The 12897-nt window shown below is 39.2% G+C and overlaps 1 protein-coding gene across 1 annotated transcript; it reads right to left on the bottom strand.

The window, feature by feature from the left end:
• Nucleotides 1-470: 470 nt before the first annotated feature.
• On the bottom strand, nucleotides 471-12118 carry COPS8 (COP9 signalosome subunit 8). The gene is made up of 8 exons (XM_026852959.1): nucleotides 11976-12118; nucleotides 9236-9306; nucleotides 7633-7681; nucleotides 5979-6111; nucleotides 4900-5007; nucleotides 4368-4430; nucleotides 3160-3201; nucleotides 471-1896 (listed from the first exon to the last, which is right to left on the bottom strand). The coding sequence occupies exons 1-8, from the start codon at nucleotides 12051-12053 to the stop codon at nucleotides 1817-1819; spliced, it is 624 nt and encodes a 207-aa protein (XP_026708760.1). The 5' UTR covers nucleotides 12054-12118; the 3' UTR covers nucleotides 471-1816.
• Between the last annotated feature and the right edge of the window lie 779 nt (nucleotides 12119-12897).

The following is a 12897-nucleotide window of genomic DNA, read 5'->3' on the forward strand; positions in this document are numbered from 1 at the left end:
AACTTGTTAGAACTGGATGAAGAGTCAAACTTACTATTTTTGATATATATTCGATATTAGATTTTAGATAGACACAGATTACCAGTGTCCACGTTGCTCCTCTCCTATTACCATTTATCAAGTGCAAGTAGTTAGTAATCCTTTAATGTCTAATGTTCATTGCTGCAGGCAGGGATGTCCTTGTCTGCTATAAACAACTGTAAAGTTGTACAATATATACGCAGACAGGGAAATATTCACATAGCTCAAGCACTATACACCTTTGAATATTTCAAAAGGCACCTGAAGGGTTTTTTTATACAAAATCAGATCATTGCTGCACACAAAGCTGTTCAAAATACCTAAGCATAAGGTATTGCACTAATCTTTAACTAGCCATATCTAAATCAGGCCAGTAAGAATTCATTTAAAAACTAGCCAAACCAGAACAACTGTACTCTAAGAAAAATTTAAAAATCAAGTACACAAGGTCAGTGTAAACATGTTCTTTAATATCACTGAAGATAAATTTAGAAATCCAAGTCTTAGGTGGGTTTCAAATAAATAAATCATTTTGAGTAAGTGTTTACATATAAAGGGAGCTCTCAAAGCAGCAGTGCACAGTTTATAATTCCTCCCTGCTAACACATCCCCAACAAGAGAATGTACAGTAGGTAGTGCACACTGGAAAAAAACAATCACAACATATGGCACACTTGCCATCTTTGATGAAACCACTGAACATGATGTTGAAAAGGGGGGAGAAGCAAATGAAGGCATGCACAGCCCTTTAAAGAACCACTATTTTCCCATAGCCTTTTTACCAGGATCATACTAGCAACAAGCCTGGGAATACAAGTCATCTTTCTGCTTCTAAAATCCACTCTCAACTCAGAGATTAACACAGCAGTGCTCTGATACAGAAAATGTATTCTTCAAACTGACATTGCAGCATAACATATCATCCCCATCCGAATTGGTCTCTACTTAGGGACACCTACTCTAATTTTTAAATTCTTCTCCAATAACTGCAGAGGCAATCCAGAAAGTTTAAGACAGGTAAGAGTTGTTTCTTGTAGATCCTGGCTCAGTGTACTGAAATGAACCAAGACATGACAGGCCAGCAAAATATCTAGTGTCCTACCTCACTCAAAACCTTCCAAAAGGAAAAATTCTTCCTCAAAGTGAAAATTTGCCTTTCTTAAATTACTCCAATTATTATGCTGTAAAAATGTCCAATGTGAAATTTCTCATATCAAAACAGGAAGATTTAGCAATCCAGAAAGACCAAGAAAAAAAGATCAATTATAAATATGCCATATATATATATATATATATATATCTGCAAAAGTGTTACTGTAAATTGGTTTTTTTCTGTAAGTTACTGTTGCATCAAAATATTTTCTCTCTGCAGACATGGGTAGGGCAGTCTCTTACTCTGTTCAACATGCAACTGACTTGTGAAAAGCACTGCAGTTCTCACCACAGAAGCACATAACATACTGGTGTAAATTCCTCACAGTTAACCTGCTTCTTTACCTTCTTCACCATTTCTAATATATTTGAGAAAAGTTCTGCCTCTCTGTTATAAGTCAATAAAAACCCCTGACTATGTAATACTGCTGTGTACTTACTGAATAAATATTACAGGAGTTAAAGATTGTTTCAATTGCTAGCTTGGCTTTGGCAAAACACAAATTGGGCTAACATACACTGTATACTTCACACATTTGAGTAGGGGGTGCTGCAATGTTTAACAAAAGAAAATAAATCTTAGATTTCTAAAACTGTCAGTACACAGGATTCCCAAGTTGTTCTGAATACAGGAGCAGGGTAATCAATTTTCAAGGAAAGCCACATAGTCAGTCAATCTGGCCAACTGCTGTTCATTTGGAATTGGTGGAACTGGAGCAGGTTCTACAAAGATAAAACAAATGCATTAATGAAATTAAGAAAGCAAATCCATCTGCAATTCCATACATCACAACAGTAAGGAAAAAGCTAAATGCAAGAGCCTCTATAACAGTCTTATGGGGGTATCTCTCCTACCTACACAGCTTTAGCTGACATTACTTTTCTGGCATGGCTGTGATTAAGCAGATCAAGAGTAACTAACAGCAAAGATAGCTGTTACAAGTTCGACTTGTCAGCAGTCTCCAGAACTTTTTTTGCATATACTGGAGTCTGAATAATGAAGACTGACACTATTTCTGCTGGACAAAAGTGCTCCTGGAGCTCTTCAGTTGCTCCTTTCCTTCCAAGTTGCCATACTTACAATACCAAATAAATCTACTGGGTTATCTGACTAATAAAACACAACAACGTACTGCATGGGTTGCCAGAGAATGCAGTGCACATGCAGATCCTTATACAAATGCCAGCTAACCTCAGATTACAGTTTAACAATAGGTTGGAAGACAAGTGACCAAAGCCAGGGAGATAAGTTAGGAATTAAAAAAATAGCAGGAAAATCTGACTATTCCTGAAGAGAAAACAGACTAGCATTAAGGATATAGCTAAAGTAGACATACTGCTTAGGGCTGCAGGTATGCGATAGAGGCAGCTGACAATCAAAAGAACATTTTCAAAAAGCAAGATCCCAACTCTTGAAATTGGCTTGGAATTAAACCTGTATATTTAGGACACTTTTGGCAACTGTTAGACACAGCAAGCCACCAATTCAGATCCGCTGTCACTACCTTGTGAACAATAAAAACATCAGTGTTTTGAGAATAAGCATAACATATACCACCTCAATTTATAGTTGAGCTCTGAGGAAAACCAGAAGATTGCTTTCTTCAAGGAAGACTTCAGAAGCCCCACATCATCCAAAAGCAATGAAACCTACTCAGAGTTGCTTTATAAAGCTATTGTCTCTAATTCAGAAGTTTTAGGCAAAATAATTTTGTTTTACAAGGGTTATCTACCCCGCTTTGGAATCTGCTCCCTACTTCAGCTATGGAAGTGGGAATCTCAGGCACTCCTTAAAATGTGAGGGGAAGAAGACAGGAGAAATGTGTTTACATAGCAGTTGACTAGGGTGGGTTTTTCTGAGGGAGGAATGACGACATTCACTTCTCTAGGACCCAATTCCTTTTTTGTGGTGCTGGTGAAACTGTGTTTATATTAATCATGCAAGTTTAGATATCTGCAAGTAGATTATATATAAACAGAAAGTACCTGATGAAGGAATAAATCTGTTAAATGAAGCTTCCAGCACACCTGAAGAAAAACACACAGAAGTTAGCCCAGTGGACCAGTTTTAAACAATGCTATAGAGAAAGCCAAAACTGGATGAAAAGGTAAAGTTAAACCTGTTCATTTATGACATTTTATTTCATAGCTAAAAAGCAGAATAGCAAGGTTTAACTGGTTAGACAAGCAGCTTCAAAACAGATTACAATTTCCTGCCTCTTTCTTTTGCCTCAATAGTAGTTCCTACACTCACTTTTGGAAAAAAAACACATGTAGCTAGTTACCAGTATTTGTAAGCACTGTGTATTTTGCAACCAGTTAAAAAAAAAAACAAACCTGTTCACATGCAAAAGCTCAGGGCTCTGGTTCGTTATGTGTCCCCAGGGATAAATTTCAGTATCTCGCCTGGCACACATTTATTCTAAAGTTTGGGCTCTCAAACACCTGAAAATTCCGCCCATACAGTGTATTTTCTTAGCCTGATAGATGTTGCTCTTTTAGATATGCTGTAACTTGGCTCCTTCTTCCAGAGCTGCCCTGTGAAGTTTAAGAGCAGTCATTTCATCCTGCTTCCATAGCTTAACATTTATTTTTGCCTCAGCCAGCAATAGATACAACTTTAGGAAAAAAAAAGCGCCAGGTATTTCTGCAGGCTAAGCTTTGCAGGAACAGATACTCTGTTATCAGCACTATGACAGTAAAGAAAAGATCCGGTAGAATAAATTTTATAAAGCAAAGGAAATTATAACAACAACTGGAGTTCCTCAGAACACTATCATCCACTAGATCCCTGCCCAAAGAAGTTCTGCTTCTCCTGAAAAAAATCTCAGATGCAAAATGATATATTTTTTTGCTCATCTTTATTAGATTAAGACATGTCATTTGAGGTCATCCAACTTATGTTCCACTCTGAGCCAGCAGCAGAGGAGGAACAGGAGAAATCATAGCATATCCTGTCTGCTTTTGTTTAAAAAAGTTAATCTGAGGATGTAGCTTAATCCAAACTACTTGTAACCCAAACCAAACCCACTACTTTGTACTTCCCACATTTTATAAACATTCCATGTTTATTAGCGGCATTAAGCCCCCCCCAATATCTGAAAGAGTATTGTGAAAAATTTTAATTAAAAACTAACGCCTAATTACTAGTAAATGCTAAACTCAAGGTCTAATGAAATAACAGCTCCACCTACCTGGCTTTTTAGGCATTACCATACGAGTTGAAAAGTCTGCTTGCCAGCCCTGTTCTAACACACCTGAAAAGACATTTTTACATTTTTAAGAACAAATATCTTACATGGTTGCTAAAATGAAAAATAATAGTGCACATTAAGACCAGCAGAAAAGTATCTCATTTCAAAGATTGTATGCCATAACTCCAAGACATATTTCTTATAAAAATGCTTATATTTAGACGTGTAGTTCAACAAACATCAAGAAAGCAATAGTATTATACATGGAACTAGACTAATCCACTACCTTCACTCTTCCCTCACCACTGAATTGCTTCAATATTTCCACATATAGAAAGGGAGAATAACCAATGGTAACTAGTGGCAAATAATAATAAAAAAAAAACCTATCCAGAACTAAGATACTTTTCTTTATTCACTGCTCCATCACTTTAACAGTCTCAGAATTTATATATGTTTATTTACTATCACTTACAGGTCGCTGATCTCAATCATCTGTAGAAAAGCTATTCAGTGAATAAACCCAAAGTACCTTTCACAGCTTCTTCTACAGGAAGCCCCACAAAGGCTGCAAAATCATCTGCAACTATTGAGGTATATGCCTGAGAAACCAGTCCAAAGGCTCGTCTTCTAGTTGCATCTAAGAGATAAACACAGTAAGATGACAGTAGACTGTTCTCTGTAACTAGGAAGTCTGAGAAAATTTTTCCAATTCTAACACATTTGGAAAAACCCTACCACCCTTAAAGTTAGCACTTTAGAAGTTTCCCCCTTCCCACAGTTCACTGAAGTACCACAGTCAGTAGTCAGAAACAACAGCTTGCACTATGCCAGGACAAAGCACCTCAGAGACCACGTTTAACCTCCAAAGGCAGTTTGCAGCATCTTGGGTACTACAGCTGGTACATAAACCAGTTTAGGAAACTCTGCTTCTGACGGAATTCTCCAATTGCAATAGACTTGTATGTTAAATAGTTCAGAATCAGAAAAAAAATGAAAAAACAATTACTTAAACTATTCATGCCTTTTTCACCACATGTGCTTTGATACCAAAGCATCTAAAAATCTGTTGTTTCTACTACTACAGAGAATTTGTTATTGCAAAATACCTCAGAAGTCTTTTTAGCAGTCTACTGCCCTCTAGTAGGAAGACTTTGCATGTTACTGTTAAACACTATAAATTTGTCTGAAGTCACATTTAAAAGAAAAACCTTTTCATTAGTGTCACAGGATTCTGAAATGCCAAGCCAAGTTCCCTAGATTACTAGTTAAAAGTCTGATAAAACTGGACAACTAGCAGTCTATATTGCTATTACAGAACAAAACATACAGTGTATGAAATTCTAATATGAAAGAACATACAGTCACAAACACAATCCTAATAAAAACAATTTAGTTTGTTTTTACAAGTTTTTGTAATGAGCTTTTTATTTACACCTGATACCTAAAATCCTTTAAGTAAAACCTACAAAAACTTGGCAACAATCTTCCTGATCACTTCTGATTTTTCACAAGTAGTCATTTGTCTACTTGTCCATCTCTGTTTGAGCACACAGAAATAATTTAAGGCAACATATAATTCCATGCTACCTACAGAAGTTCAATTTGTACCTCTAAGTGCTTCCATGATTGGTTGAATAGTCTCAGACCACTGATGAGCACTGATTGTTGTATAGATTCCTGGAAAATCTCTCTGCCAGATTCTTTGTCCTACTGACCAAACTGCACCAAGTTCAGCATTTGCCTGTTGTGACAAAAAACCCAAACAACAGTTAATACAGCACAGTGTATTCTCTACAGCAACCATACTGTATAAACCCATGTTCACTCCCTTCCCTCTCCTATTGCAAGGGTATATCACAACACCTGTGAAGAACAACAGACTTAGGTAATCTTGGTCTAAGCAGTATTACAGTTGCAAGCTCCCTGATCTATCCTCTGCCAAAACTTTATCACCCACATAAGCAAAGTCTGCTCACATGTCAGTTATACCAATTCAGGCTGACATACCAGCTAAAACAATCATGGATGATAATCTGCACTCAGGCTGCTGCTAACTGGAGTTGCAAAAAGACAGGCACAGTTTATTTCCTGCTTAGAGAGATGCTTGCCTCTTCAGTAGACGCTTTATAAAGTGCAGAAGTTGTTTGCACAGTAAAGGCAATTTTCAACTTGAAAGCCTTGCAACCTTGACAATAGGTGACACTTAATATAGTGCCATACTCACTATAGCTGCTCTCCCACTACTGGTTGTAAAAGGCTTTTACGGTGTTAAACATTGCCATTTGGTCAACGAGATTCCATAATACCCTGTCAGAACAGCAACCAAACACCAAACGGGATAATGAAGTAATATTTTCTATTGTAAAGGAGAATCTATTTGCTTTTGAAGTTGACTCGTACTAATTATTACTTGGTTTAATTAGAAGATTCACCAACACACACAAGAAAATACTATGCTTTGAGGTGTAACCTTTGCAAAATAATTCATGTAATGAGTTTACCCCACCAAGAATGATGCTTCACGTGAAATGCAAGTCACACCAAAAAAGCCAGATTATTCACAGAATATTGCTGTGCAACAAATACATCAAGTTTCAGGGAAAGGACAAGTAAAATTTGTTCCAGATAACTACTGACTCAACTGACATAAATTTTCTCTTTCAAGAGAAAAATATTTCAGAACCATCTTACAGGTCCCATCTTGACCATGAGGTTTCTTAATACAAGACTAGAGAACACCTGTTTCCTTGTAAACTGTATGATCTCAAACTGAACACCTAACAGTAATGTCTGGAAGCATTTCTGGTATTACATTTAGCTGAATCCTCAAAATGCATCTTTGATCCAAATCCAGTGCAAAACAAGTGCCTTCAGAAAGTTAATCAATCCGAAGATGCATCTTATCTGAAGTCACTTTTCACCGCATTTACTCTGCCCCTTCATGTGGAATGTGCCCCATCCCAGCATCAGATCCACTGCTCTCCTCCACCTGACTTCCCTTTAACATACGGCTTTCTACTAAAAAGTCCACAGATTTAATGAATTCTATTGCACCAGATTATTTGTGAAGGAAAAGGGGTAACAGATGAGCAATAGGAGATCTTAAAGACCAATATGCCATCTGCTGGGCAAGCAGGTCACAGCACAGAACTGAGCCCAGAGTTACTCTCACCGAACAATTCCTTGGAAAAAAAAAAAGTCATTATTTGCAAGCTTATATAAAACTGGTTTAGTATCAAATGGCACTTTCTGAAGTACTTACAGATTTGATGGCAGGAGGGATTCTTTTCCAAAGATATCGTGCGTTATTCCTAAAAAAAAAAATTAGGTTAAAAGTACTTCAGTAACCAAATGTTTGCTATTAGGATACACCAAAAGGTTTGTTCAGATGCTGTAATTAACACAGTCTCAGTGCTTTAAAATATTCCTTCTGTGTCTACTGAAGTAGAAAATCCGAGTTACTCTCAAGTTGACAACATGACTGTCACAACACAACAAATAGCTCATTAACTGCCTCATTTAACACCAGTTTAGAAAAGGTTTTTCATTTATCTACCCTAGGCAGCATTTCACAGAAGTCAGTTTTGCAGTTTTGTTTTTGGAATAGCTGCATCTTCGATGAACTCAAGTACAGATAGTAACTTTTCATAGTGTCATTAGTCACTTAGATCTGTGTTCTCCAAACTCTGATCATGAACTTCTAGCACAAAAACATTTTTGAACATGCACCCCCAGTATACACATATGTATTCATAAATTATATACAGGCACTACTGTATTGATATATTATGTACCTTATAAAGCATAGAAATACAGAAATTTAAAAAGATGAAATAAACACCACTTAAAGATATTTTATATTCTTTACTATTAATTAAAATACTTTCTTCATGTGCCCACACCCCACTTTGCATACCAAAAATTTAGACTGTTTTGTGCATGTTCTACCCAACCCACCTTTGTCACATACATTCTGGAGATTTTGACATATTGAGATATTTAGTCATTGATCTTTAGAGCACAGAAGTTAAACTGAAATGGCTACAAATGCTCAGAAAGATTTAAAACGTAAAATGGAGAAAGAGACTCACTGCTTTTCATTAAAGCACAATTCTAAAACTCTCTAATTCTGTAACTTCAAATTCATTTGATCCAAGGTTATGTCTTAAACCTAATACTCAGTATCAGCGTTCAGGGAATGTGCCCTGAAAGAATATACATCTGCAGTGTAAGAAAAAACTCAAATCTTCAAATCCCCACACCAATGCTTACTTTGGCTTTGATAATCAAACATCATTTATTCTGCCTGAACAAATAATCAGCAATTTCTCAATAAAACCCTAAACACAGCAAATCAAGTTCACACGGGGACATAGTAATAATCCACCAAACCAAATTCAAAGAATTACTGCTTCATGAGGATTTCGCTCATTCAAGCCAATAGTATCCCTCATTTTTAACATGGACAGTTTAGAGTTATCCTGCTTTAATATAAACACAAGGAGCAGCATGCAAGCTTACTCAAAACAAATGCAGCCTTGTAAAGCTACAAATCAAAATACCAAAGTGGTCACCATTTTCCAAGGGAGCCTATTTCACTATTTAAGGAACTTTCTTACTAAAGCAAATCTGCTCCCCTACAGGTCAAAAGGGTGGGCAAGAGCAAACAAAGCAAAAGAATTTTCCTGACAGAGCAAGGAGTGAAAGAGACTTAATTCTGTGAATTATTTTTTAAAAAACCACAGCACTGCCTACGTGCATTTTGTTAGTCACACAACCAATTACTAATATTCTGGCAACTGCAGCTCAAGTTAATAGTCACAAATTCAGTATCTGAAGTTAAAGATCTAGGACAAGCCACTTACATGTCATTATGCAACAGGTATAAAGCTAGAAGCTGGCCATAAACTAGGGGTGTAGCAATTCCTCCAGGGGCCTAAAAAAACAAGTACAAATAATTTGGTTACATATTTCAAGAGCAATATCTTACAAAACACAGCAGGAAGCCAAGTTTAACGAAAACTGAACATTCTGAGACAACTGATTTCCCCACACACACACACACACACACAATAGGTGTGGACAAATTGTCAGAGTTGCTAAAACAAAGCAGCTGTACCTTATGAGGAAGAGTTAATTTGCACATGCCAGAAGTTTTACTTAGAAAGCTTACTTTGTTCTGCTGCATGAATAAAGCATAGTTACATTTTTCATTGCATGGAAATGGTAACCATCTCACTTTACAGCTCCTCACAAACACCTGTTTTTAGGCACTCACAACTTCCATTATCTTGAGCTGAACTTCAGTTCAATTCAGGGCACCCCATCAGAGTAATGCTTTTTTGCTCACTTGAGCTGCCCTTCTTAAAAATCCAAACTAAGTTTTGACACTTGACACACTTCAGGAGACCTCACAAATCATACAAGCAGAAAAAAAGGAGTTATAATAAAGTTATAAAATTTTGAAAGTCTATAGTCATTTAAAAGCTTTAAACATTTAAAAGTTTTCCAGTAAGGTTTTAGCAATTTGTTCAAAGGTAGTGCAGCAAGCACTCACAGGAAGCCAATTATACAGCTATTTGATTTAATTACATGTGTGATTTATAGGCTCCTCTAAGCCAAAACCAGGTGATTAGCTGTGTCGTGGACCAGATATCATCATCCCCAGGAATTCTTACACTGTTCTCAGGGCTCATCAACTACATAAAAATGCAACAGTTTCTGCAACTGTCCCTTGGATTACACCCAGTAAAACAAAGCCAATTCAATTAATGCCACCTGTTTGAAGTGTGTAAGTTCACCTTTGGTGTATCTCTGTACTAAAAAGAAAATTCATTAGTTTCTCTGCCAGAAGACTAGTGGAACAGAAGGGAAAGCTAACTACCACCAAAACAACTAGATTTGCAATCTACAGTTTTACTGAAGAAAGCTCTGTGGCTGCATCTATCCCTCAAAAAAAAAAAAAAAAATCGGCTTACATAAGAACTCATGATCTGAAACACAAAGGTTGTCAGCAGATATTAGCATGCCCACAAGAATCTTGATGCAGAGACAGCAAATAACTTACTGGTTTTATCAAAGCATTTGGAAACAGTGTGCCAGAGGTGCATCTGTTGCCATTTACTCTAGGAGATTCTACTGACAAACACAGCAAAAACCTTGAGCAGAGCACAGTCTAATTTCAGTGGCTTTAAAACAGCTCTCAGGGACTCATCAAGATCCAACATCACACACTCTGCAGCAGTAAGTGAGGAGGACACGCTGAACTTCTCCAGATGGTTGGAGAAGCAAAGCCCAAAGCCTGCTGGGGTCTGACACAAGTCCCCAACACTCAGAACTCAGCCTGGCACAACCCTGCCAGCACTCCACAGAGGCCAAAGAGGCAGACAAAGCCATCACAAGTCGGGTTCAGATGGACTGCCCAGCAGGAAGGGGTGGCCACACTCAACTCTCCCACATGGTACAAAGCCAGTTTTCTGCTTCTCTCTGCTCCCACATCCATCACCTGAGGAAGCAGGGAGCTGGTATTTTCAGCACAACCACCTCCCTCCAGCTCCATAACTCTTCTATGGAACTCAAGGCTACCAAAAAGCTGCAGCACCATGCTGAGCACGAGAGGCACCTGGGCTCCGCAAAAAAACCAGCACACAGTAACATCAGCTGAAGCTTGATGGCACACATCAGTAAGTAGGGACCCCTTCCATTTAAGGATATCTTCCACTGCAAAGCTGTGTGGTTTGTCAATACCAAAGCTCTGCTGTGGCAAACAATCACATACTGTATCAACTCTCTCCCTTCAATTACTAGGGTAGCAACATCTATAAATCAGTCACTAAGAAGTGCATGAAAGGGAAAAATGGTGAAGTTCCCCTTCTTTCAAACAGCTACCGGGGGATGCAAGGGCTTCACATTTAGAAAAGCACTGGCAACTCTGCAAAGCGAGAAAGGATCTATGGATATCACCCATGAAGAGCCTTTAGCATTAACATGGTGCCACCTGGACTTACCACAGGCTGCAGTCTGACAGACTAGCTGTGTGCAGTCGAAACCTCATCAAGCAATAGAATTTAAAACAGCACAGAGGAAACTTCCAGCGTGAGCTCCCATATGTGCACCATCAGTCCAAGAGCAATCCTGCAAGCCTCGTTCAGTGCTCCACTCCCCCTTTTAATATCTATGTTTCTCAACCACGTGAAACAGAGACATGAACTTCTCTCTCACAGCACACCCCCGCCAAAAAAGACCCTAATAATGCTACTAAAACGCACTCGTTTGTCTGCAGCTTGCGAGTTTCTGAAATGCTTTTTGGCAGGCTTTTGCACAAGAGGCAAGTTTACATACTGAACCCTAACCAACTTCACGAACACAAAAGAGAGGCAGAGAACCACGAACGTCCTTCCTTGCGGGACCAGGTTAGACTCTGAAAAGAGCATTTTCAGGCAAAACCTCGCATTTACCGAGACCGCCGTTACTGTTATCTCTAGCCCACACCGCCAGAAACGCTTGTGCCCACAACCACCAACGCTACGGAGCGGCGCCGAGCCTCCAAGCCTCGCTGGGGCGCACGGGGCCTCCGCCAGCAGTGCAGCCCCCACCCCGCGGTACCTCCAACTCCTGCGTCTCACACTGCTCCAGGAGCTTCTTGAAGCTGAAGGAGTTCTCTGCCATCACCGCCACGGGCATCTTCCTCTCACAGCGCCCCGCCGCCGACAGCCAGAACTGCCCCCCCTCAGGAGGCGGCCGCGCCTTGACGTTACTTCCGGCGCGGGCAGGACGTATTTCCGTCTCCCCGGGCCTAAAGCGGTGACGCCGCTCTAGAGGCGCTTTTTGATGCTCTGGAGGACTGCATGGCGGCCTGACCAGGAGGGGTGTGGCCAATCCCTGAGGGCGTGGCCAAGGGGGCCAGGGGGCGGGGTTAGGAGCGGGGTTGGGCAGCACGTGTGTCAGACCCACATTTTTTCAGGAACAGGTAGATAATAGGGTTTTTTTTACTCATTTCGGTGTGTTTGTGTGCAGTAAACAGATTATGCTTAATTTTTATTTGTATCTCTCACATACACACCCCACATCCTTTGTTACATGTTACATATACCGTATAATATAATCTATGATATAAATATAATCTATACGTGTACATATATCTCCTATAAAATAGCACATATGCCAAAATTGCACGCGCTATACTAACATGGCATATAACAGGCTACATACAGGTAGGACCACCGCTCTGCTGTGGCTTTCCAGTGCCTCTGGTTCCCATCCTCGGTGAAGTCCCATCTGAGGCCGTACAAGGACCCCTCCTTCTTCCCATCTTTCCCCAGAATTGGACCCATGGAGCCCTATTTGTGACCTGGAAGGAGTCTGAACATGTTTACTGAACAAAGCACAGCCCTGGTTTGAGGCACAGGAATCAGTGAAAAATGGCAGGATTGTCAGCAGATCTTTGTGATTACCAGAGCCACAGATGGAAACTTTTATTTTTTAGGGTAAAATTAACCTGGGAGCCTCATTTTATCAAACCCTTGTT

The sequence above is a fragment of the Athene cunicularia genome (assembly GCF_003259725.1).
Source record: "Athene cunicularia isolate RWA chromosome 7 unlocalized genomic scaffold, athCun1 chr7_part1, whole genome shotgun sequence".
Taxonomy (NCBI): Eukaryota; Metazoa; Chordata; class Aves; order Strigiformes; family Strigidae; genus Athene; species Athene cunicularia.

Coding starts and splice junctions, on each gene's coding strand:
- COPS8 (XM_026852959.1), bottom strand. CDS start 12,053: ATGCCCGTGGCGGTGATGGCAGAGAACTCCTTCAGCTTCAAGAAGCTC. Junction 7,682..9,235: donor TACCTGTTGCATAATGACAT/GTAAGTGGCTTG, acceptor TTTTTTTTTTAG/GAATAACGCACGATATCTTT. Junction 3,202..4,367: donor GGTAATGCCTAAAAAGCCAG/GTAGGTGGAGCT, acceptor GTTTTTCTTCAG/GTGTGCTGGAAGCTTCATTT.